This window comes from Vulpes vulpes, chromosome 2 (genome assembly GCF_048418805.1).
Source record: "Vulpes vulpes isolate BD-2025 chromosome 2, VulVul3, whole genome shotgun sequence".
Classification (NCBI taxonomy): Eukaryota; Metazoa; Chordata; class Mammalia; order Carnivora; family Canidae; genus Vulpes; species Vulpes vulpes.
The window spans coordinates 103633357-103655006 of record NC_132781.1 but is presented as its reverse complement, the minus strand read 5'-3'; the positions used below and the strand labels follow the sequence as shown (position 1 = coordinate 103655006).

General features: G+C 39.0%; 1 protein-coding gene across 8 annotated transcripts in view; it reads left to right on the top strand.

Moving 5' to 3' along the window:
• CACNB2 (calcium voltage-gated channel auxiliary subunit beta 2) overlaps positions 1-21650 on the top strand; it is a 376515-nt gene that overhangs the window by 139647 nt on the left and 215218 nt on the right. For 2 of the 8 annotated variants that reach the window (XM_072749418.1, XM_026015833.2), the window contains exon 1: positions 12903-13681. The exons of the other annotated variants lie outside the window; for them this stretch is intronic. In XM_072749418.1, the coding sequence (XP_072605519.1) occupies positions 13601-13681 (81 nt within the window). In that variant the 5' untranslated portion in view covers positions 12903-13600. Of the gene's footprint in view, positions 1-12902; positions 13682-21650 lie in introns of those variants that run through there. 8 annotated transcript variants of the gene reach the window in all.

The following is a 21650-nucleotide window of genomic DNA, read 5'->3' as shown; positions in this document are numbered from 1 at the left end:
TTCTCCCTCTGCCTGTGTCTCTGCCTCTCTCTCTTTCTCTCTGTGCCTCTCATGAAAAAATAAATAAAATCTTAAATATATATATATCAGCACCTCAGTACCTTTTTTTTTCCCCTAAGAGCACTGAAAATGCCTTTAAAAGTGATTTAATTAGGGGCACCTGGGTGGCTCAGCGGTTGAACATCTGCCTCCGCTCAGGTCATGATCCCAGGGTCCTGGGATCGAGTCCCACATCAGGCTTCCGGTAGGGAGCCTGCTTCTCCCTCTGCCTGTGTCTCTGCTGCTCTCTGTGTCTCTCGTGAATAAATAAGTAAGATCCTTTTTTTTAAAAAAAGTGATTTTTAATTACTTCAGAAAGTTTCTTCAACCAGCTCCCAAATGCGAATCCCTCAAATTTGAGTAAAGCAATACAGACCCTAGAACTTGTAATCTTATATTTAAGGGCTCTTGGCAGGGTTTGACTGTTCATTTTTGTCTGATGGGAAGGGAGGAGACATCAGAGCTTCTGCTCATCCCATCTTCTCTTCCTTTGGGGTCACAAATACTTTAAAAGAGAAATCTGTGTATTTTTTTTTTTCATGCAGTTGCAGACCTCTACTTTAGTTAAATTCTTCTGGTTTTAAAAATTTATTCATTTTCAAAACTTGCTCAACCCCTCTTGAAACAATCAATTTCATAGATTTTCATTTCTGAACCATAATTATAGTGTGCTCATTACTGTTTAAAATAATAGAATTCTTATTTCTACAGACCAAAGAGCACTTTAAGTTTTGAAATGAATCCCGACTTCAAAGGGAAAAGCCATCACTGCTAGAAAGTACTTTTCTGATTTTTCATTTTTTCCCTATATGAGTCCTTATTGCACTGTTTCTTTCATTGAGCTTGACTCTTGAACTATGATTGACAGTACAATCAGGTTAAAGAATACTTTTAAAAGACACTGATTTGTGTTCTTTTCACTCTACAGCTCCATGAAAAATGAGATGACAATCTGACTTTTTTTCTGTTGATTGGATGTTCCTTGTTTACCTTCTTAAACCTTTGATGAGACATGCACTTCTCTATGGCATTTTTTAAAGTTGTTAAGGCAGTGAGGATTTCTCTCTGACAACTCTGCTCCATTACTCTCTGGAGAAAATGGCAATCACTTGGAGCTTTACAGTTTCATCTATGATTAGATTTCAGACTGTAGGCTTTAGTTAACTGCTAGATCTCCAGTGGGTCTGATATAAGTACTGATATGCTGTCCTTAGTACGAGCTATCAGAATTCATTTCCCCAATATTATCTTGTTAATGCTAGTACTTCTTCATACAGGGGAAAGCTTAGCCTCCTAATAAAAAGATGCAAGAGACTGCAGACACATGTATTTTTTTTTAAAGATTTATTTATTTATTTCAGAGAAAGAGAGAGAGCACTCGTGGCATAGGGGGTAGAGAGGAGAAGAAGCAGAGTGAGAAGCAGATTTTCTACTGAGCTTGATCTCAAGACCTGAGATCATGATCTGAGTCAAAATCCAGAGTCAGAGGCTTAACCAACTGAACCGCCCCGGTGCCCCTAGACAGCTTCTAGGATCTGATGGAAGGGTATACACCCAGAATTATTCTCATTTTAAATGAATTGGCACATGAAGAAAATAAAGTCCATTCTTATTCTTCATGCAAGAAGAATGGTTTTTAAGGGACACCTGGGTGGCTCAGTGGTTGAGTGCCTTCAGCTCAGGACGTGATACCAGGGTCCTGGGATCGAGTCCCACATTGGGCTCCTTGTAGGGAGCCTACTTCTGCCTATGTCTCTGTCTCTGTCTCTCTCTGTGTGTGTCTCATGAATAAATAAATAAAATCTTTAAAAAAAAAGAATGGTTTTTAAAGTTTATTTTAAATAATGGTTCTGCTTTTTGTAAAGCACACACTAATACACTAAATGTTTTTACTGTATGACTTCTAAATTACCATGTAGTCTAACTAAGCTCAAGATTTGAATTTCAGAGTAAATCTTCACCTTCAGTTTTTATTAGTAATGTGAACCTATTTCTCTGGTTTCAAACTCTGTGACTTCATTGCAACCAGAATGCTGAAACTTTGTTTAGATTAAATAAGAACTCATGATCCAACTTTTCTTCATTCTTTCCCAGCCTTTCATAAGTTGCCATGAAAGTATTAAAATATACCTTATAGGGATCCCTGGGTGGCGCAGCAGTTTAGCGCCTGCCTTTGGCCCAGGGCGCGATCCTGGAGACCCGGGATCAAATCCCACGTCAGGTTCCCGGTGCATGGAGCCTGCTTCTCCCTCTGCCTGTGTCTCTGCCTCTCTCTCTCTGTGTGTGTGACTATCATAAATAAATAAAAATTTAAAAAAAATATATACCTTATAGCGGTTTTAAATAATAACTAATCAATCCACTCAGAATATCAGTGTACCATGCGTTGTTTTCAGCTTCAATAGTCTAAGAGATTAGAACTGCTGCAAACTTTGGTTGAAAAGCAAAGTGATCTCAGTTTCATGATAAATTAACTTTAGAAAAAAAGAGTGAAATTGATAGAAGCAGTAATAAAAAGAAATGAATAATTATGCCAACCTTATTAGAAATGCCAGTCATGTCCTTGCCAGCCTGTAGCCTTGTGTTACGTGAAATTGCTGAACGCATCCTACTGCAAAGGGCAGCCCTACGTGGGTTACACAGACTGCACTGCCCTGCATCCCTCCAGGCAGCCAAAATGTGTTCGATCAGGGGAAGCGCTTTGACTCAGGAATTTAAATGAGGGATTCACAGAATCATTTAGCTCCGGAAGCAGGAGCCAAAAACTGGTCATGGATGAGGGGTCGAGTCAGAGGGAGTCACAGGAGGCCCAAAATTTGAGTGAAAATATGTAAGGAAGCAGAAGCTGTGTATATGTCAGAAAAGGTGAGACTCACCCAAGTGGCTGGGGGTGCAGGAAATAGCATGGCCCCTGAAGACAGTGCTCAGGAGGGCAGGTTCTGTTGATGGCACAGCAGGAGAGTGGAGATCTAAAACGGGTCCTGGCCTTTCTGAAGTCCGATTATTCACTTTTTCTGAGGTCCTGCAAATGCGTATCTTTAAAATAAGGCCCTGCCACTTGTGGGAATTATTTATTTGTTATTTATTTATTTATTTATTTATTTATTTATTTATTTATTTATTCATGATAGACAGAGAGAGAGAGAGAGGCAGAGACACAGGCAGAGGGAGAAGCAGGCTCCATGCAGGGAGCCCGACGCGGGACTCGATCCCAGGACCTCAGGATTGCGCCGTGGGCCAAAGGCAGGCACTAAATTGCTGAGCCATCCAGGGATCCCCGATCTCTGTCCTTTTGAACCAAGTGGTCCAGACTCCAATAAAGAAAGGAAAAATCACATTCACCGGAGGAGACGAATGAATACCAAGTGTGAGCATAGACTCAAATAATATATATACAGGACACATCAGTGTAAGGTAGAGGTGAAGGGTAGACACACAGCTTCATAAAACAAGAATGACTTCTCATACTCTTTAAAGGGAAACATATTTGATTCTTAGCTTGATGTTTAGGTTTATTCATTAATTCAATAAGTATTTGGTGCCTGGCACATTTTAGATACTCTCTTATTCTAGAGGGACATAACGATGAGTCAAATAGTCCCTTCCCTCCAGGAACTTATAGTATGTGCCTAGACTAAAACAATATCTTTCATTTTTAAAACAGCAGACTGCTTTTGAATTCTCAAACTGTTATCCTCACTTAGGCAGATTAATCTATGGGAGCTTGTCTGGGAACCAGTTCCCTGCAACCAGTTATACCAGTTACCACATCAGTTATAATGTGGCTATTTGCTTGTAAATCTCAGGTCAGATCTTAGATTTAAATGAGTAGCCTTCATACCATCCAGAAATGGATCTTTTATCAATGACATAAAATTTTGTGTACCAGTATATCTCATTAGAAGGAAATGACTACTACTTTGTTTTTATTTATTTTTATTTTTTTAAGATTTTATTTTTTTATTTGAGAGAGAGAGAGCCAGCACCAACAGGGGGGAGAGGGAGAAGCAGACTCCCCGCTGAGCAGGGAGCCCAACTCAATCCCGGGACCTTGGGATCCTGGGATCCTGACCTGAACTGAAGGCAGACACTTATCAACTGAGCCACACAAGCACCCTACTCCTTTGTTTTTAAAGATTTATTTATTTGTTTGTTTATTTATTTATTTATTTATTTATTTATTTATTTAAGGGATAGAGAGAGAAAGAACCAGTGCCTGTGAGCCAGGGAATGGGCAGAGGAAGAGGGAGAAGCAGGCTCCCTACTGAGCATGGAGCCCCACCCAATCTTCTGACCCTGAGATCATGACCTGAACCAAAATCAAGAGTCAGACCTTTAACTGAGCCACCCAGCACCCCAGGAAATGACTACTCCTAGTAGTATTGTTACTATATAGTTGGAATTTAAGGCTAATCACACAAAGGCTATACATGCATTACAACCAAAGAAGTACAGGATTTGTATTGAGATTTGATGTGGTGAGAAATAAGAAGCCAGCATATTTGTGATCATAAATCTACATGGATGTGAGTAGGGACATGGAAGGAAGACCCTTGGCATCTTAGGCAGTTGGACACCAATGAAGAAGCTCAGGGACCACACTGTCCTGTATTCTCCAGATGAGGTGATAAAAGGATGAGAATCTCAGCGATGGGGGCCATTGAGAGACAGAAAAGACAATGGAATATAAATATGGTGATTCTAATTTTTCCTATTTTTATTCATAAAATATTATTTATTTAGACCAAAATTGTATTTATCCCAAGAGTGTTAGAGCTAGAAAATGGCTAAGATGACCAAAGATAGTCATTCTGCTTTTCCTAACATATTTTGGGTCAGTCACTCCCCCCCCACCAAAATAGTTGTCTGTTTTTTAATCTCTAGTAAGTTTTGGTTAAAATTCAGGATACTTGCAAATCTTCACCCTTTTCTTATCAAGGACATTTTCATTTAGCTGGTTGGCCAAATTAATGAAATCTGAATGTCTTTGGCTGTGTTTTTGAAAGCTGTCCCAGAACTGGTAAAACACACACACACACACACACAAATCTTTCTATTCTTTCTGGAAGAAGTTCAGATAGTCCCCTCCCTCCCTGCTGCCATGACCTCCCTCATTTCCCTCTCTCCTCTCCTCTCCCCATGTTCAGTAAGAAAGAACCAGAGAATGGCTTTGTGACTATTATTCAGTAACAAGTCATTGTCAATGACTCCCTCCAAGGGACAGGATGCTGTGGTTAGACCCTTGCTTAAGAAGTCATTGTTTTATGACTTTTTCCATGTCCTTGTCCTCTCTGGGTTAGATTACTGCAGCGTGCTCTACTGGGATGTATCTTTGAAGTTCACTTGGCAAACACTTATATTATCACTTCAGCCAACATTTTTTTGTGTATAATATGTCATAGTAGTATATATTAAAATGATGAATGTGGTTCTTGCCCTTGAAGAATTGTTAATCCAACAAGGATCAGCATTTAGTTGATAGCCTATCGTAAGATGATAAATTGTCATAGGAAGTATCGTGACTTATTGACAGAATTTTGGGAAATCTGTTAGAAATATTTGTGTTGGAAAGGCATAGTCCCTGGCACAAAAATATGCTTAATATATGCTGGGCGAATAAATAAATAATTCTGGGTGGATTTTGTTTTTTTCCCAAGTGATGTTGTCCTGATATCCGCAATATGAATGCTATTGAGATTCTTGTGTAATAGTTAGGTATTTATTTGAAAGTGACAGACCTCAATTTAAAGAAGAGAGTAAAAAATGGAAGAAAAAATATTCGGATTGATCTAAACTAAGTACAGAGCTCTTCAAAGTCACAGCTTCTAATAGTGCTGGCTTGAGCTAAACAATTTCCTGTTCAAGAGAACAAATTCTGACAGCCATTTCAAATCATCAGAGCTAAGTTTTTATTAACTGTATTTTTCAGTAGGCCATCAATTTATCCATTATATTCATCAAAAATTAAGAAAAACAAATTTATACATTGCTAATTGGCCTCCCTCATTTGAAAGCATGTGTACACACAGTTTAGTTTTGAACAGACCTAAATTCTATTTTGAATGATTAATACTGCATGTCATTTCTCCACAATTGGCACGTCTTCATCTGGATTATGAGTTACATTTAGAGAATAAGAATAATAATCATTAACAATGAGCATTTATTGAGTCCATACTATGTGCTCGGCACTCTTCTAATTGCTTTGTAAGGCTCATTGAAACCTTATAAACTAGGAACTCTATAAAATCCTTTTCTTTTTAGAGGAACAAATTGAGACACAGAGGGACTGTGGCCAGAATTGGACAGCTAGTAAATGCCAGAACCAGGATTTGAATCGGAGTCTACTCTTTTATTCATTACATTTTAGGTCTGTGCTAGTCATCATGGCCATTCTGTGCATATTAGAAAAAAGACTGTCTTTGAGTGGACAAATTAGAAAAATGCCACCCCTGTTGGGCAGATATAGCCTCTGTTGATTTCACTCCTAACTTGGCCTTTGGCCAGGGCATTTGTGCAGTGCACAGAACGTACAACACTGCATGGCAGCCTCATCTTCACTTCTTCCACTACCTATCAGTACTTTTGCAAATCTCAAGTAACTTTCATGCATGATTTATTTGATTTTGGCTCTGGCCATATTACATAAACATAAAAGTTAATTATCCTTCCTTTACAAAAGAGAAATTGGAGACTCACACAGGCTCATACATTGATCACACAATAAGCACCTCATGAAGACCAAGCAGGAATCCAGGAGCAGGGAGATCCCAGGTACTGAGCCACTACATGCTTTACAATCTACATGCTATATACATGATTTCATACAATGTTCACAAAAGCTCTTGTGGGCTAGTTGTCACTGGAGTCTTTATGTGGATGAGGAAACAGGCCCAACAAAGCTAATTCCCTTGCCCTAGTTTCCATATTTTGTACATGGAGGCATCAGAGTTCAATTTTGGTCCATTTGACTCCAAATCTGTGCCCTTTCTGCCGTGCCTACTCCATCTCTACTAGAGTGTATCTGATCAGTAGGTGTAGATGTATACACACACACACACACACACACACACACACACACACACACACACACAAGATTCATTGGTGTTGAGTACTTGGAGTTTAGGATAAAGCATTGCTTAGACAAAATAGCCTACAGAGGATACACCAGGGAAGCTACTGCTTGCAATTTTAATAGGTTAGGGCCTAAAGATGTAATACTTTCAAGAGGGAGAACCACTTACTTCATCAGGATGCACTAATTGAGCACCTGTTAAATACCAGGCAGCTATTTAGTTGTAATGTGAGCTATAAGGCTGAAAATGGAAGCACTTATCCTCCAGGGGATCACAGTCTAGTTAGTGAGATAACTAAAGTGCCTAGATGTGAAAACTCTAGCTACTCAAAAATCCCCAAAGCCCTCTTTCAGTAGGGGCTCACTTAGTGGATTCACAAAAGAAACACTCACAGATTTGGAACCTCATGGACTTGCAACTCCATTCTCTCCACTGAACAGAGTGGATGCATCTAATAATAGTAGACATTTTTTCCCAAAAGCAGAGCCTGAGACAAGGACTCAGTGTAGGGAGTTTATTGGGCTGGTGATGTCTGGGGGACAGAGATTGAAAAAGCCAATATAAAAGAATGTTATCAAGGTTGTGGGCAAGGGGGCTAGAGTGGACCAGGTTTCCTGAGAAGTGTACCAAAACCTCCCAGAATTGTCCACTCTGAGGATAGCAGGCAGGAGCATTTGTGTCCTATTCTGTCTCCTATTCATTGGGAGTCAATGCTAGGGACAGAGACTCCCCCACTCTTCTGGGTTTGCTGCTAGACTGAGTGGATGTTTACAGGATCTAAGGCTCTGTGGCAGAGTGGAATGTTGCATGGCATGGCTTAAAGACCCAGAGTAAACTGTTGCTGTGGCTGAGATTGGGGGTGGTTCAGAAGATGGGAACCTGTTCTAGTCTTTTCCATGAGTGGCAGCACTGGTCAGCTGTTCTTATTATAACTGGAAAGATAGACCAACCAAGAGGGCAGATGTAGGCATCAGACTCTAGGGAGTCAAAGCTGCATGTTGCCCTGGGCACTTAAAGCTCTCTGGGTCTCTTCAGTTGCCCCTAACTCCTCATCATGAGCTGCATGCCTAGTGCTCATGCATTTAGATAGTATTCATTCCCTCTGAATCTGGGCTGGTCCTCTGGTGCTATTAGTCACTTTTGACAAGTAGAGCATGGTGGAAGTAATGGTGTGTGATTTTCAAGGTTAGGTAAGAATCTTTGCAGCTCCCCATAGGGTTTCTTGGACTGCTTGCTCTTGGAATACTGTCTCTCAGAATGTAGGTGGCATACTGAGAGGGGCTCCAACCACATGGAGAGGTCATGTGTTGTGCTGTGGTCACCAGGCCCAGCTGACCTCCCAGCTGACCTCCCAGCTGACAGCCTGTATAACTGCCAGCCATGTGAGTGGCATCTTGGGTGTCCAATGTAGGCAGGCCTCCAGATGACTCAGCCCCAGCATCTATATGACCATAACCACATCAGGGTCCTCAAATGGAAACTACCCAGCTGAGCCCAGGGAACCCACAGAGCCATGAGATGTAATAAATTATGGTTTTAAGCCATTAAGCTTTGGGACAATTTGTTGCAGATCAGTAGTTAAGCGGCATAGGATATAAATCAGTTATTTCTTAAATATCAGCAAGGTTTTACTTTGGTACCCAGTTGCTATATGACATTTTAAAGACTCAATTTTTTTACTTTTTACTTACCATAAAGTCGAGCCTTTGAAATAGTTTTGTGGAATAATATTGCTGCTTATCAGTTTTCTCATGATAGCTTTATAGATGAAATTCTTAGATTTATTGTGCCATGAATCCTTTTGTAGTCTGGTAAAGCCCGAAGGAGTTTTTCTTGGAACAATATTTTTGAGTGCATAATATGAAATTTGTAGAATTAGAGAGGAAACTGATCATATGATGACATAGTTTTCAAAATATGTTAGAAGCCAAATCTGTGATATAATACACTTTTTATTAGTGTGGTAAATAACAATACTAACAATCTTGAGACTTAGAACACCCAACTCATCCCTAGATTTTTCCCATTAACATTTGATACACTTTCTTTTTTTTAATATACTGTGTCACATCTGTCCATCTAAACATCTATCCATCCATCTATGCATCATCAAACCATCCTAATGTCTTTATGCATGTCAATGTAAATTGCAAAGCAAATTGCAGGTTTCCTCTAAATAATTCAGCATGTATATCATAAACTAGAAGATGGACATATTTCAAGATACCTGAAACAATTATTATCTGATGAACATATGTGTGATTTCTATTGCTGACATCTGTAACTGAGAGAAATGCTAAATTTCAATCAGAAGTTATCGAAAATAAGATGCAGTCTTTTTCCATTCAAGTTCATGAACTCCCTAGATTTTATTCATAGGCTCCTTGGATTCCAAGAGTCCCACATTAAGAGGTCTAATATGTGAAATGTGCAGTGAGTCCATGAATTAATTTAAAATTTAAGTCAAATGTATACAATAATCTAGGCATATTTTATTTTTTTAAATGACTTAATGTGTGGTTTTATTTCATATTACACACTTATTAACTAAACAGTAATCAGATGCCATAGGCATATTTTAAAACTCAAGTTTTTAAAATAAATTCTGATGCTTCTACCTTTTGGGTGCTGTAGTGAAACTAAGGAAAGAAGTTTAGAATCCTCCAAAGAGTCATTGAAAAGAAAAAGAAAGGAAGAATTATTGAATTGACATTGGTATGAGTTTGGTAGGCCTGCTGTAAGTACCCTAACCTGAGTGGCTTAAAGCTACAGAAATATATTGCCTTATAGTCTGGATGCTGGAGCCCAAAATTGATATATTATTAGCAGGGCCATGCTCACTTTGATAGCTCTAGGAGAGAATCCTTTTTTGCCTCTTCTAGCTTCCAGTGGTCACTGGCAATCCTTGGCTTTTTTTCCTTGGCTGACAGATGCAGCCTTCCGGTCACATGGCCATCTTCTTGGGTATGTCCACACATCTTCTTCCTTCTGTGCATGTCTGTCTCTAGGTTCACAATTTCCCCTTGTAAGGACACCAGTCATACTGGATTCCGGCCCAACCTAATGATCTCCTTTTAACTCGATTACCTCTGTAAAGACCTTGTTTCCAAATAAAGTCACATTTCCAAATAAAGTACTACTGGGGGTTAAAAGTTAAACATAGCTTTTGTGGGGGGACATAATTAAAGTGATGAAAACAGCAGACCATTATTATGCAAAAGAACAAAGGTTTAGTCGTACTCTGAAACCAAATATTTCTAGAAGGATCTGAGATTAAATATGACTTGGACTTACATGGTCTGGTCTTCTTTTTATACAACTCTCTTCTAGAGCTTTAAACTTATGCTGGATATCTCTTCATGATTTTTAGAAAACTTGAAGTATAAAAATACAAATCGAAGTGATCGCTGGGATTCATGTGTTAGTCAAAATGTCAGGTTCCAAATTACTTCATCTATTTTTCAACAGTATTACACTGCAGCAAATTTTAACAGAAAATTATGTTCAAAGCACCATTTTAAAATTCATAATGGAACTGTACCTGGTTAGTCAACAATGGTTATTGAGCAACCGTGACTACAGTATTCCCAGAAGAGAAAAAAAATATGCTAGACGAGGGCCATGTCCTTAAGGGGTTTATAGCATAATGAGGCATATGAGATTTACTCATACACAGACTCAAAGGATACTCAAAGGATTTTTTTTTATTTTAAAAATCCCTTTTTATCTCTACTTTCATGTGTATCTAAAAAATTTTCTGATTTTTGAATTGGTTGAAAATTCAGGTCACATTTGTAATTTTAAATGTAGTATTGGGTTTTTCTTTTCTTAAATTCAATATTGGAGGCACGTGAGTGGCTCAGTAGTTGAGCACCTGCCTTTGGCTCAGATCATGATCCGGGGGTCCTGGGATCAAGTCCTGTATAGGGCTTCCCGCAGGGAGCCTGCTTCTCCCTCTGCCTGTGTCTCTGCCTCTTTCTCTGTGTCTCTCATGAATAAATAAATAAAATCTTTTTTAAAAAATTCAATATTGATTAATACTGCCTATACAAAAATCATCCAAAATCATTAGAGATCAATTTCACTAATTGTTGTTGCTTTAAGTAAGATAAAAATGGGAAATATTTACCACATAGAACATTTTAATAAATGTTGGCTATTATTATGAACTGTATCTGTTGAGTGGATAGCACAAAGTCATCAGTCATTTAGGCCCCTTGTCTATAGCACTGGTATTTATGTGGCTAACTGTTGTCCCATCTTAGCTGCTTTATACTTCACAAAAATGCAATTCAAAATACAGTTGACCTTTGAACAACATGAGGGTTAGGGGAGCCAACCATCCATACAGTCGGAAATCCACATGTAACTTTTGACTCCCCCAAAACTTAAATGCTAATCATGTACAGGCTTTCGAAGTAACATAATCAGCTAGCATGTATTTTGTATGTTCAATATATTAGAGACTGTATTAATAATTATAATATTATAATAAGTTATAATAAAACAAGTGAGAGAAAAATATTAAGAAAATCATAAGGAAGAGAAATGGCATTTATAGGACTGTACCGTGTTTACTAAAATAAATCCACATATATTAGGGTGTCTGGGTGGCTCAATCAGTTAAGTGTCTGCCTTCAGCTCGGGTCATGATCCTGGAGTCCTGGGATGGAGCCCTGCATCTGGCTCCCTGCTCTAAGCCGGGAGCCTGCTTCTCCCTCTCCTTCTGGCCCTTCTCCTGCTTGTGCTCTCTCATGCTCTCAAATAGACAAAAATTTTTAAAAATCCATCTGTAAGTGAACTTCATCAGTTTAAAACCATGTTGTTCAAGGGACAACTGTATTTCTTCTGAGGAGCTGTGGAACATTATTATTTTCAAAATAAGTAGGAACCATAATTTCACAGAATTATTAGACACTTAAGGGAAACATCTGGTCTTTTATATATATATTTATAAATATATATATATACATATAAATATATATATATATGTATATATATGTATTCTTTGAGATTGGAAACAACCCAAGGAAAAAAAGCCAGATGTCATATGATTTCAGAGAGAGAGGAGTCTAGAAAGCATGGCTTTGGCTCAGTAAGTCTTCATTGAAAGGTATTGAATATCTCTAAATCTTAATTCTTCATCTTTAAGGTGTTGATATTAATACCTACTTCCAGGATTGCTTGGACCTGAGTATATGTAAATTCCCTTACGTCATGCTGGGCGTGTAGTAAATGCTCAGGAAAAGTGGCTTCCGATTCCCAACCCCTTTTGTAGTCTCCCATGACCTCAGTCTCTTGGTCAACGTGGTCACCCAGCCAGGGAAAAAAATTTTTGATGCAATGGAAAAATGCTATGCATTTCTTTTCTAGGGATCTAACTTTCAATCTGAGAGAGCATTAGAATTTGAAAGAAATGGTTTGCTCCCCCTCTATTTGTATCTGTGCTGGATTCCCCTTGCTAGCAGATTCCCTCCTGCAGAACCTTCCAGAAGGCTTCCGTCTGATGACAAGAAGGACAACAGCATGGAGTTGTTCCAATCGCGTGGTGTTGGTTGCTGAGGGGGAAGGCAGAGGTCCGCCTGTATAATCCGATTTCATCAACTCACACTAATCACTACTGATAGTAGCAAAATTTAGCCTGGATCTGCTTAGTTAATCTAGATTGACAGGAGGTAAAAGAAAAGGGACACAAGGACACAGAAACAAAGGGAGGAGAGCCAACACTGATTTCCAGCCTTGCTCTTCCATCTGGGCCTCCTAAATTGCTCCCCTCTGGGGCTTCTATTTTTCTTACCTTATAAACAAATGTCCCTGGTTGTTAGGAGACCAGCCTTTTCACGGAGCAGTCTCATCAACAACAGGTGCACTGTGAGTCTGGGAGACCGCAGAGAGAGCACACCTACGTGAGGCTGCGCAGAAGGTACTTACAGGTACACATTGTACCTGAGACTATGTATTATTTATTGAAACTGAGCTCTGCTTTCTCTTGATCCTCTGGGCAGCCCTGGAGCCAGGCGCCTCCTAAAATGGTTGCCACCAGCTGCTAACCTGCAAGGTCTCCTCAGTGCTTTGCTTTCACCATTCCTCTTCCTAAGTGATTGTGAGCTCCCGCCAGCGAGCTTTTCATTAAAGCTTGGGGAGCAACTGGGACTTGCACTTTAGTAGCCGAGGGAGGAATTCCCCTGGGATTTTGGACATGTTTGCACATGGATTCAAGTTTTCTTTTTGAAGGGAAGACTCCACTCTGGATTCTGCGGATCTAGAGAAGAGAAGACACACATGTTGCAGCTTCTGCCTCCATAGACGGAGTGGTTGAAGTAGTGATCTGTTATGTGTGTGTTCACATGCTCAGTGCTGAGAAGAAAAATGGGTTATCTGAAGGTGATCTTCATTGTTACTTATGACAGCTGTGTCTGGCAAACCAGGGCACTTTTTGCATTTGGGTAACAAAGACATTTGGAATATACTCCAGTGGATTTTCCATGTTGGTGAAACTGTTGTTGGCCACCGCAGTACTGCTGGTTGCCATGCTAAAAACACCTAAGGGTAAAAATGTCTCCTGGGTAAGTAGATAATGATTTTATACCTCTTAAAAAAATTTTTTTTCAAGAAGAAACACATAATTGGAGAGCTTAAAGACATCTAGTGGTTTCATGATAGAAGTGTTGGGGAGACTTGCAGAAAGGATTTGCCTGAGAAAAGCATAGAAATGTCTGTATTAGTAGTGTTAGAGATTCTTTGGCAAAAGCCTGGTGGTGTGCTTGCTAAAATATGAGCTATAAGACATATGAATTCTAGGCTTCTGTTGCCGCTTTGAAGTGGCTTCCCTTTTTACATCTCATTTAACATGTTTCAAAATGAAAATCAAGGTTTTGATTTTAAGGTGTTTTTAATTGTTTGTGTTCAGCAAAGATAGTGTCGATTTCCTTGGGGAGTATTAAGTCAGATTTGACCAGTACGATGTGCAGAGTTTTCATGATTTGGGTATCTCGTTCCCCCCGTTTTGTTTTTCTTAGAAGCAAGATAGCAATAGGTATTTTTCGATTTTACCCATCTAATTAAATTCTGTCAATCAATAATAGACATGCACAGTGGAAGTTACACATTCCAGGAACAACAAGGACATGTTAATCCTAATTAAGTTTCACTCATTTATGTTTTAAGTTAGTTTACTACCAAAAATACAAAATATACTAGATTGAGCTCAAAATAATGGGAACAATCTGTAAACCCTTAAAGGAACAGGTGGCTTTAGTTCCCTGCTATCATGTTTGGGACATTAAAATTAATAGGCAAATGGATTCCCTTCTCCTCTCCATATAAAGTTGGGTCTTAGACACCAATGTGTTCAGCCAACACCAGCACATACAACCCAACCATACTCGATGCAGAATTTATTAGATTTATGATTGTGGTCTTCTTAATATAACTCAGGAGAAAGAAAGGATTCTATTTTCTACTACCTTAGTTCGAAATTTACTAATTAGGTTATTCTTTGTATGAAATAGCACAATACATATTTGAAATGGCGACTGATCTTTTTCTGTTATTGATGGTTGTTCTTCATAAAAAGAGATGTATCTTAGTTTAAACACAATTCCCAATTCCCAGAATTATTTCAAGCAACTGACAAAATTTTCTTTCAAGTTATTCATCGTCAAAACTTACATCGATTTCTTTGGTCATGACATTATTATTGTTACTGTTGATTTTTTCGCCTCGTCCCAGTATAACCAAGGGGTATGATCCACAGACCTCTGGCCTATCCAGTGAATTTCATTCTCTCTCGGTACGGGTGGCTCCAGCAGCTAATTGTGATTCCCAGTTGGGTCTCTGCCACTTTCTCCCAGTATATAAACACCAAAGAAAAGAGTAGTTCTGAAAGTATATCCCCTCCTTCATCCGATTAATCCCTTCTAAAAGATTAATTCTCCCAAAGCAGTGTCTGCCTAATGGAGTGTTTCTGCCATGAGGGCAAAACTTGAAACATTTTATAAGCTCAGACCACCACTGGGTTTGGTTTACTTCAGACTCAGTTGTGCCAATATTTTTGTAAAAGTTCAAGTTGTTGGCTAAAAATTTAGGAACGGTTATTTTAATAGAGTCAGAATGCTTGTATTTTCTTAGGTTATAATTTTCACTGTATATTCCACTGTATAAATCTATAAATGTCTCTGTACCAGGGCTTGTCAAAAGCAAAGTTTATAAGTTTAATTACTATTACATCATAGAGAAGATAGTAATTTTGTTGGTGTGCGCTGATTGTGCAACAAACCAATAGTGACTATTCGTTAGTATTAGAAAATGTCTTATTTTGAAATACACGGCACAGACAGGCACTTTCAAATGTTGACCAATGCTTCGAATTTAATCAGTTGTGGTCGTTTTATTCATTGAATGACATTTGCCTGAGTTTTTTGGCTATGTGGGCTGAAATGTATCTGGTAGTCCTGCCTTTGCCGTTGGCCAGTTTCCATTTGAGCATTTATGTAAACTTGAATTTAAAGGGAGAATAAAATGATTCATCTCATCTCAGACCACACAGCGAGTCTCTCAGTGGAGAGAGGGGGTCTTCTATCTCTCTATCCCTGGTTCATCTCGAGTGTTCCTTAGATATGCTTTGCCCATATGATAAACACAAACGTGTTGCTGAATATCACAATCCAGGGTGAAACGCCACTTTCTTTTTGTGATGCACACTCTGTGGCAGCGTGGTGTCTGGACTCCTGTTTATATCACGCCTGAGAGTTTCTCAGGCTGGAAAATGAATGAGTATAGCAATTACCTGCTTCTCTGAGATGTGAGGATTAGCAAGTCATCTCAATGGTAAGGGTTCAACCATCATTCAACAAATGCTTATTAAATGCCTTTTCTATGATAGTCCCAGCCCTGAGGAAACAGCAGTGAATAAGATATTTGAAAATCCCCAACTGCATCGAGCTCACATTTTAGTGAAAGGAGACAGACAAAAAGCAAACACATAAGTAGTGTGTAATATGCTGAATGAAATAAAGCAGGGGATGGGTTAGAAGGTGTCAGGAATTGGGAGGGAGTGTTGCAAATTGGTTGATCCAACTATTTGAGCAAATACTTCAAGAAGACAACAGAACCAGCCATGTGGAAATGTAGGAGTCAAGCATTGCCAGCAAAGGAATGTTGAGGTGCAAAGGTCCTGAGGCAGGAGCGTGCTGAGGTACATGAGACTAGCGTGGCTGGACCACAGGGACATTCTTAAAATGTCTTTGTGTCTCCTGAATGCACTTGCACATCTTTGGTAATTATTTCATTAGGGATTCCAAGGCAGATCTAAAGGTCTCTATTCAAATCTCTGAGACTGTGGTGCATAGGGGCTCCTAGGACAGTGCACACCACACTTGTCAGATAAGGGTTACAGATGGCACAAAGGAAGGGGAGAGAACTGATTATCATGACACATTCATGCTTTATAGAAAGTGTTATGGCCCTTCAGAGTTGAGAAGTTTGTGTATTTTGACGATGTCTCAATGTTGTTGAGTCATTGTTACAAATAAGCATAATGATGTTTTTGGAGTAACCGAAATTAGAATAAATTTTAAAGTAACGTTAAAGATGGTATTGGGAAAGAATACTTAGGGATAAAAATCCAGATATATGAAACACAACTTTCCCAATAGCAGTTTTTACTTTTTGTTAGGATGTGGCTATGTACATAACGCAGACTTTATTATGGCATCTCCACATATTCTTTGACTATAAAATCTCTTCCAGAAGTCTGTGTTTTGAGACATAGTCATATGGAAATTGTTCATTAAAGCTGTATGGACCCCTTAAGGCTATAGATCTGACTTTATGCCAGACTGACCTACTTTGTGGAAAAGTCACTCCACCCTGAGGAATACAGAAATAAAAGATCCCACTTAAGATCCCGTTGCTGAGCAAACTGCTGTGCTGTTCTTTTAATTCTCAAGAGCTGATATGAATCAGACTGAAGTTTCTGGATATTCCAAACCTGTGGTCCTCTTTAAAATTATTATTTCTGTATGGTACATAGCATATTTCATTAGCTGCTTTCTTGGTACCATAAAAAGCTAATAAAATTTATATAAGAAAATGAAGGCAGGCTATAAAGGACATAAATGAATTACATTCTCCTAACAGAGTGCTCGTGATTAAGAACTCAGAAGTTTGGAATCTACCTTCTATTTCTTGTTTTTGTTTTTGTTTTTGTTTTTGTTTTTTAGGATTTTTACCTTCTTTTTCTTAATAGAGATGCTCCTAGCAAATGCATTAAGTAGGCACATGTTATTGTATTATAAAATACATGTTACTAGAAATTAGCTAAAAGACTAACATGAAAATAGAACACACTAGGTACAGGATGGGGCATTAATAGGTTTCTGGAGTGGAAAAGCTCTACTCCAGTGAAAGACTCTATCACTTCTCCTTGGTCACCGTCTGTTTCATCTTATTTCCATATAAATGTCTTACTCAGATTGTCAAGTATTCACTCATCTCCTGAGGTCTTGTTTTTTTAACTTCTCTGATAGATATTTGTGTCTGTCTTGATGAATTTAAAGCCGAATGGTTTTAAGTTATCACTTTGTCAGAGATTTGCCTTTTGTTGGCTTTGTTTCATGAGGTAATGTAAGTTTCACAGCAGTATCGAGATTACTGGTCTTTCCGTCAATAACAGTCTCTGAAAATATCCAGTTTTATATTTCTCTTTTTTATGCTCTGAACATATGCTACTGTCATCAGAAATATGTCCCTATTGGTGCCTGGCTGGCTCTGTTGGTTAAGCGTGGGCTCTTGATTTCAGCTCAGGTCATGATCTCAGGGTCGTGGGATTGAGCCCTGCATCGGGTTCCACCCTGAGTGCAGAGTTCACTTGAGGTTCTCTCTCTCCTTCTCCCTCTGCCCCTCCTAACCCTGCTCACTGAAAAAAAAAAAAATATATATATATATATGTGTGTGTGTGTGTGTGTGTGTATGTGTATGTATTTTTTGTATTTATTTATTTTGTATATTAATAATACATATATTTATGTATTATTTTGAGATATATATATATATATATATATATATATACACACACACACATATATCCCTATTGTTCTTCTTTTCTCCCTCTTGTTTCCTGTTGGATATATTAAGTTTATTATACTTATTTCAAACACCTGTGCAGGTTTTCCTTTTTTCAGTTTCACTCGATTGACAGGCTATCAAAGTGTGCCTCATGATACAGATAAATAGGTAAATTATTTATTTTTGCTCACAGCTTCTAAGATTCTTTCAAAAACTCACACATGGAGATCATTTTTTTCCTTCTTCCAACATTTTTAAAAAAATTTTTTACTTTTTCAGTAAATAGTAAATTTAGTAAATAGCTTATTTAGATAAGCTCCATAACTAGCCTTGGAAATCTGAGAGAGTATACCAGGTGGCTTTAGTCAATATGCAGTTATATAGCTTTTTATAGCCTGCCATAAAGCATTAAGAAATATGTACATGTATGAAGGCAGCTTTATTAATTATGTTTTTATTTTTTTTTTATTTTTTTATTTTTTTTTTTAATTATGTTTTTAAATATTAAAACGTGCACCTTTTAAAAAAATCATAGTTCTAACTTACAGGGTAGTTATATATTTAAAGGGGAGTGAATCATCATGTCCCATCTCCAAACGAATGCTTTTCCCCTGCTTTCCTGTTTCCTATTTCTCTCGCTGGTGACATTATCCTCTCTTTTACTCAAACCCAAAGCATCATTGACAGTGCTTTGAAATGGGGAATATATGGACTATAATGGGGGATATATGAACTTTAGAAGCAAATTCTGAGTTTAAAGCTTGGTTCTTCCACCAGGTGTAGGACCTTGACATTACTAACCTTTGAGGTTTAGTTTATTTATCTGTATAATGGGGATAATAAAACTTTTCCTGTAGAAATACTTTTTTAAATGATGTATATGGATTGCTTATCAGAGTGCTAGCACTCAGAAGCAGTTTGTTACATTCCAGTGTGTTCCTTTTGTCTTTTCCTTTCCAATGCCATGGCCATAGCACTGATTCGGGGATCTCTTGTTTTGTAGCTACTGGACTCTGTAGCAGCCTCTGTACTGAGTGCTAATTCCAAACTGTGGAGTGGAAAACTTCATTCCAAATATTTCTACTCTTCAGTAAATTCCTTTAAACCCAGATCTTCATCAGTTCTCCAGTAGACTAAATCCTTTAACAGGTTCCTCATCATCCATAGATAAATGTTCTTGAACCCAACTGTTTATCTTCACAGAGAAAGTCTAGAATTGGAGGTAGGCTGAGAGCCAAAGGCCCTCTGTTCTCCCCTCCAGCTTCTTTCTCTTGGGTTTGAGCCATAGTCTTAGACCACGGAGCTTCCAGTTAGTGGAATTTCTCTTCCAGGGGTTCTTACTGAGCACAGGTCTGAGAGAGAGAGAGTCAACTCCTCTGCATGCAGATGCTCCCCATAGGCTTCCCCTTGGGGCTAGCTTTCTGCCTGAATGATCTTGAGATGGAAGATCATGGCCTGCAGACCAATGGAATGTGGGTAAGGAAGGAGAGGGAAGATCTAAAATTATCCCCAAATCACTTACTGGTCTGCTGAACTAACTTTCTTTCTTTCTTTCTTTCTTTCTTTCTTTCTTTTTTTTTTTTTTTTTTTTTTTTTGTATTTGGAGAAGGTTTAAAAAAAGAGACACTTCAAACAGGTACATGAAAGATATCATTTAAAATCTACACTTAAGGGCGCCTGTTGGCTCAGTTGGTTAAGCATCTGCTTTCAGCTCAGGTCATGATCCCAGGGTCTTGGGATCCAGCCCAGCTTCGGTCTCCCTGCTCAGTGGGGAGTGTGCTTTGACCTCTGCCCCTCCCCTCAGTTCATGCTCTTAATCTTTCTGTCACATGCACAAAAATATATAAATAAAATCTTTAAAAAATATCTAAATCCAGACTAAATAAAAAATGTGACATTTCTAAGAGAAGGTATTGACCTATGTCACAGTTCATCTTACCACATCTGAGGCATTTAGAGCCTCATTGGTCCACATCGTTGGAGCAATTATGACTTGTTCCCTAAAATCAAGAGGTGATCCCATTTGCAGTGGTTTACCAAATCATGATGTGTTCAGAGGAATCTGAATCTGTGCCCAGTTGAGGATTTTGTTCCTACCGTGTTAAGTGACAGCCCCAGCAGACATTAGCTGCCTTGATCAGCAGGGTCAACAAATCTTTCCGGGAAAACACACCTCAGCCCTGCAATTCCACTGCTTGGTGAGCAGGGCAGGTGTGACAGCCTTCCTTATATAGAGACAGAAGGTAAAGCAGAAGTAAAATAAGGATGAGTTGGTTACTTCCAACCTGAGAAAACCACTGTGTAGTCTGTATGGGGTGGGGGGTGTCCCCCTTTCAGTAATTAAATGGTGATGTATTCAAGGATGCTGGCTTTGGGGAGAAGGTTGGAGAGTTTCCCCCGTGAACAATCTCAAATTAAGTTACTAGATGCATGTTAACCGTGTTTCAGGGATTCAGCCAAACGAGGGTGACCAGAAGTCCCATACTGTGCCTGTTGCCCCCAACAATTATTGATAGTGGCTGTCAGTCTCAAAGGTGTTCTGGTTTGGATGGTAAATCCCGTGGTCACTCTCGATGTGCAATAGAGTATGAATGAATGATGAAAGTGGAGAGCAGTGGGGAGAAGGACTGGGAAAGTCTGAGCTATCCCCAGAAAAGGCTCTACTCTGAGGACTCTGACACTCAAGGAGAAAGGGAGGGTGCACACATCCGTGGCACTGGCAAGGAGGCATCAGCTTTGTGATTTTGGGAATGTTAATTGATCTCCTCAAGGATCCCTTTCTTTACCTGGAAAATGGGGATCATTATACCCACCTTTATATGGTGGTTGTGTGGATTAAGCGTAAGTATCCAAGAAACATAGGTCTTGGAGACAAGATATGTCATAAGAACAGTGAGACAAGCCATGCTATTGAAAATGGCCTCTGAGAAATCTGGATTTCTCAGCCCGACCTGAAAGAGTGTCAACATCTAGCCTCAGTCAAGGTTCTGGCCTGGTTCCCTACCATTTCCACAGTTAGAACCTCTGCTCTCTGAGGGGCACCTGGGTGGCTCAGTTGCTTAAGCGTCTGCATTAGGCTCAGGTCATGATCTTGGAGTGCCAGGATCCAGCCCTTGCATTGGGCTCTCTGATTAGTGGGGAGTCTGCTTCTCCCTCTCTCTCTCTTCCCCTCACCCTGCTCCTGCCCTCTCTCTCTCTCTCATGTTCACTCTTTCTCTCAAATAAATAAATAAAATCTTAAAAAAAAAAAAACTCTCTACCTCTCTGAACACATGCTCATCCGTGCCCCTGTGCTTCTGTTCCCATTGCATGGCTAACGAGTTGACACCCACACCCCTGAAATTTAATTGCTGCTACTTCTGAGCCAAGTTCAAAGCTAAGTCTTATTAGCAAAGGTCATATGAAAGAAAAGAGATCATTAGAATTACCCTCACCACATATACCTGTAGGCCTGGTGCAAAAATAAGT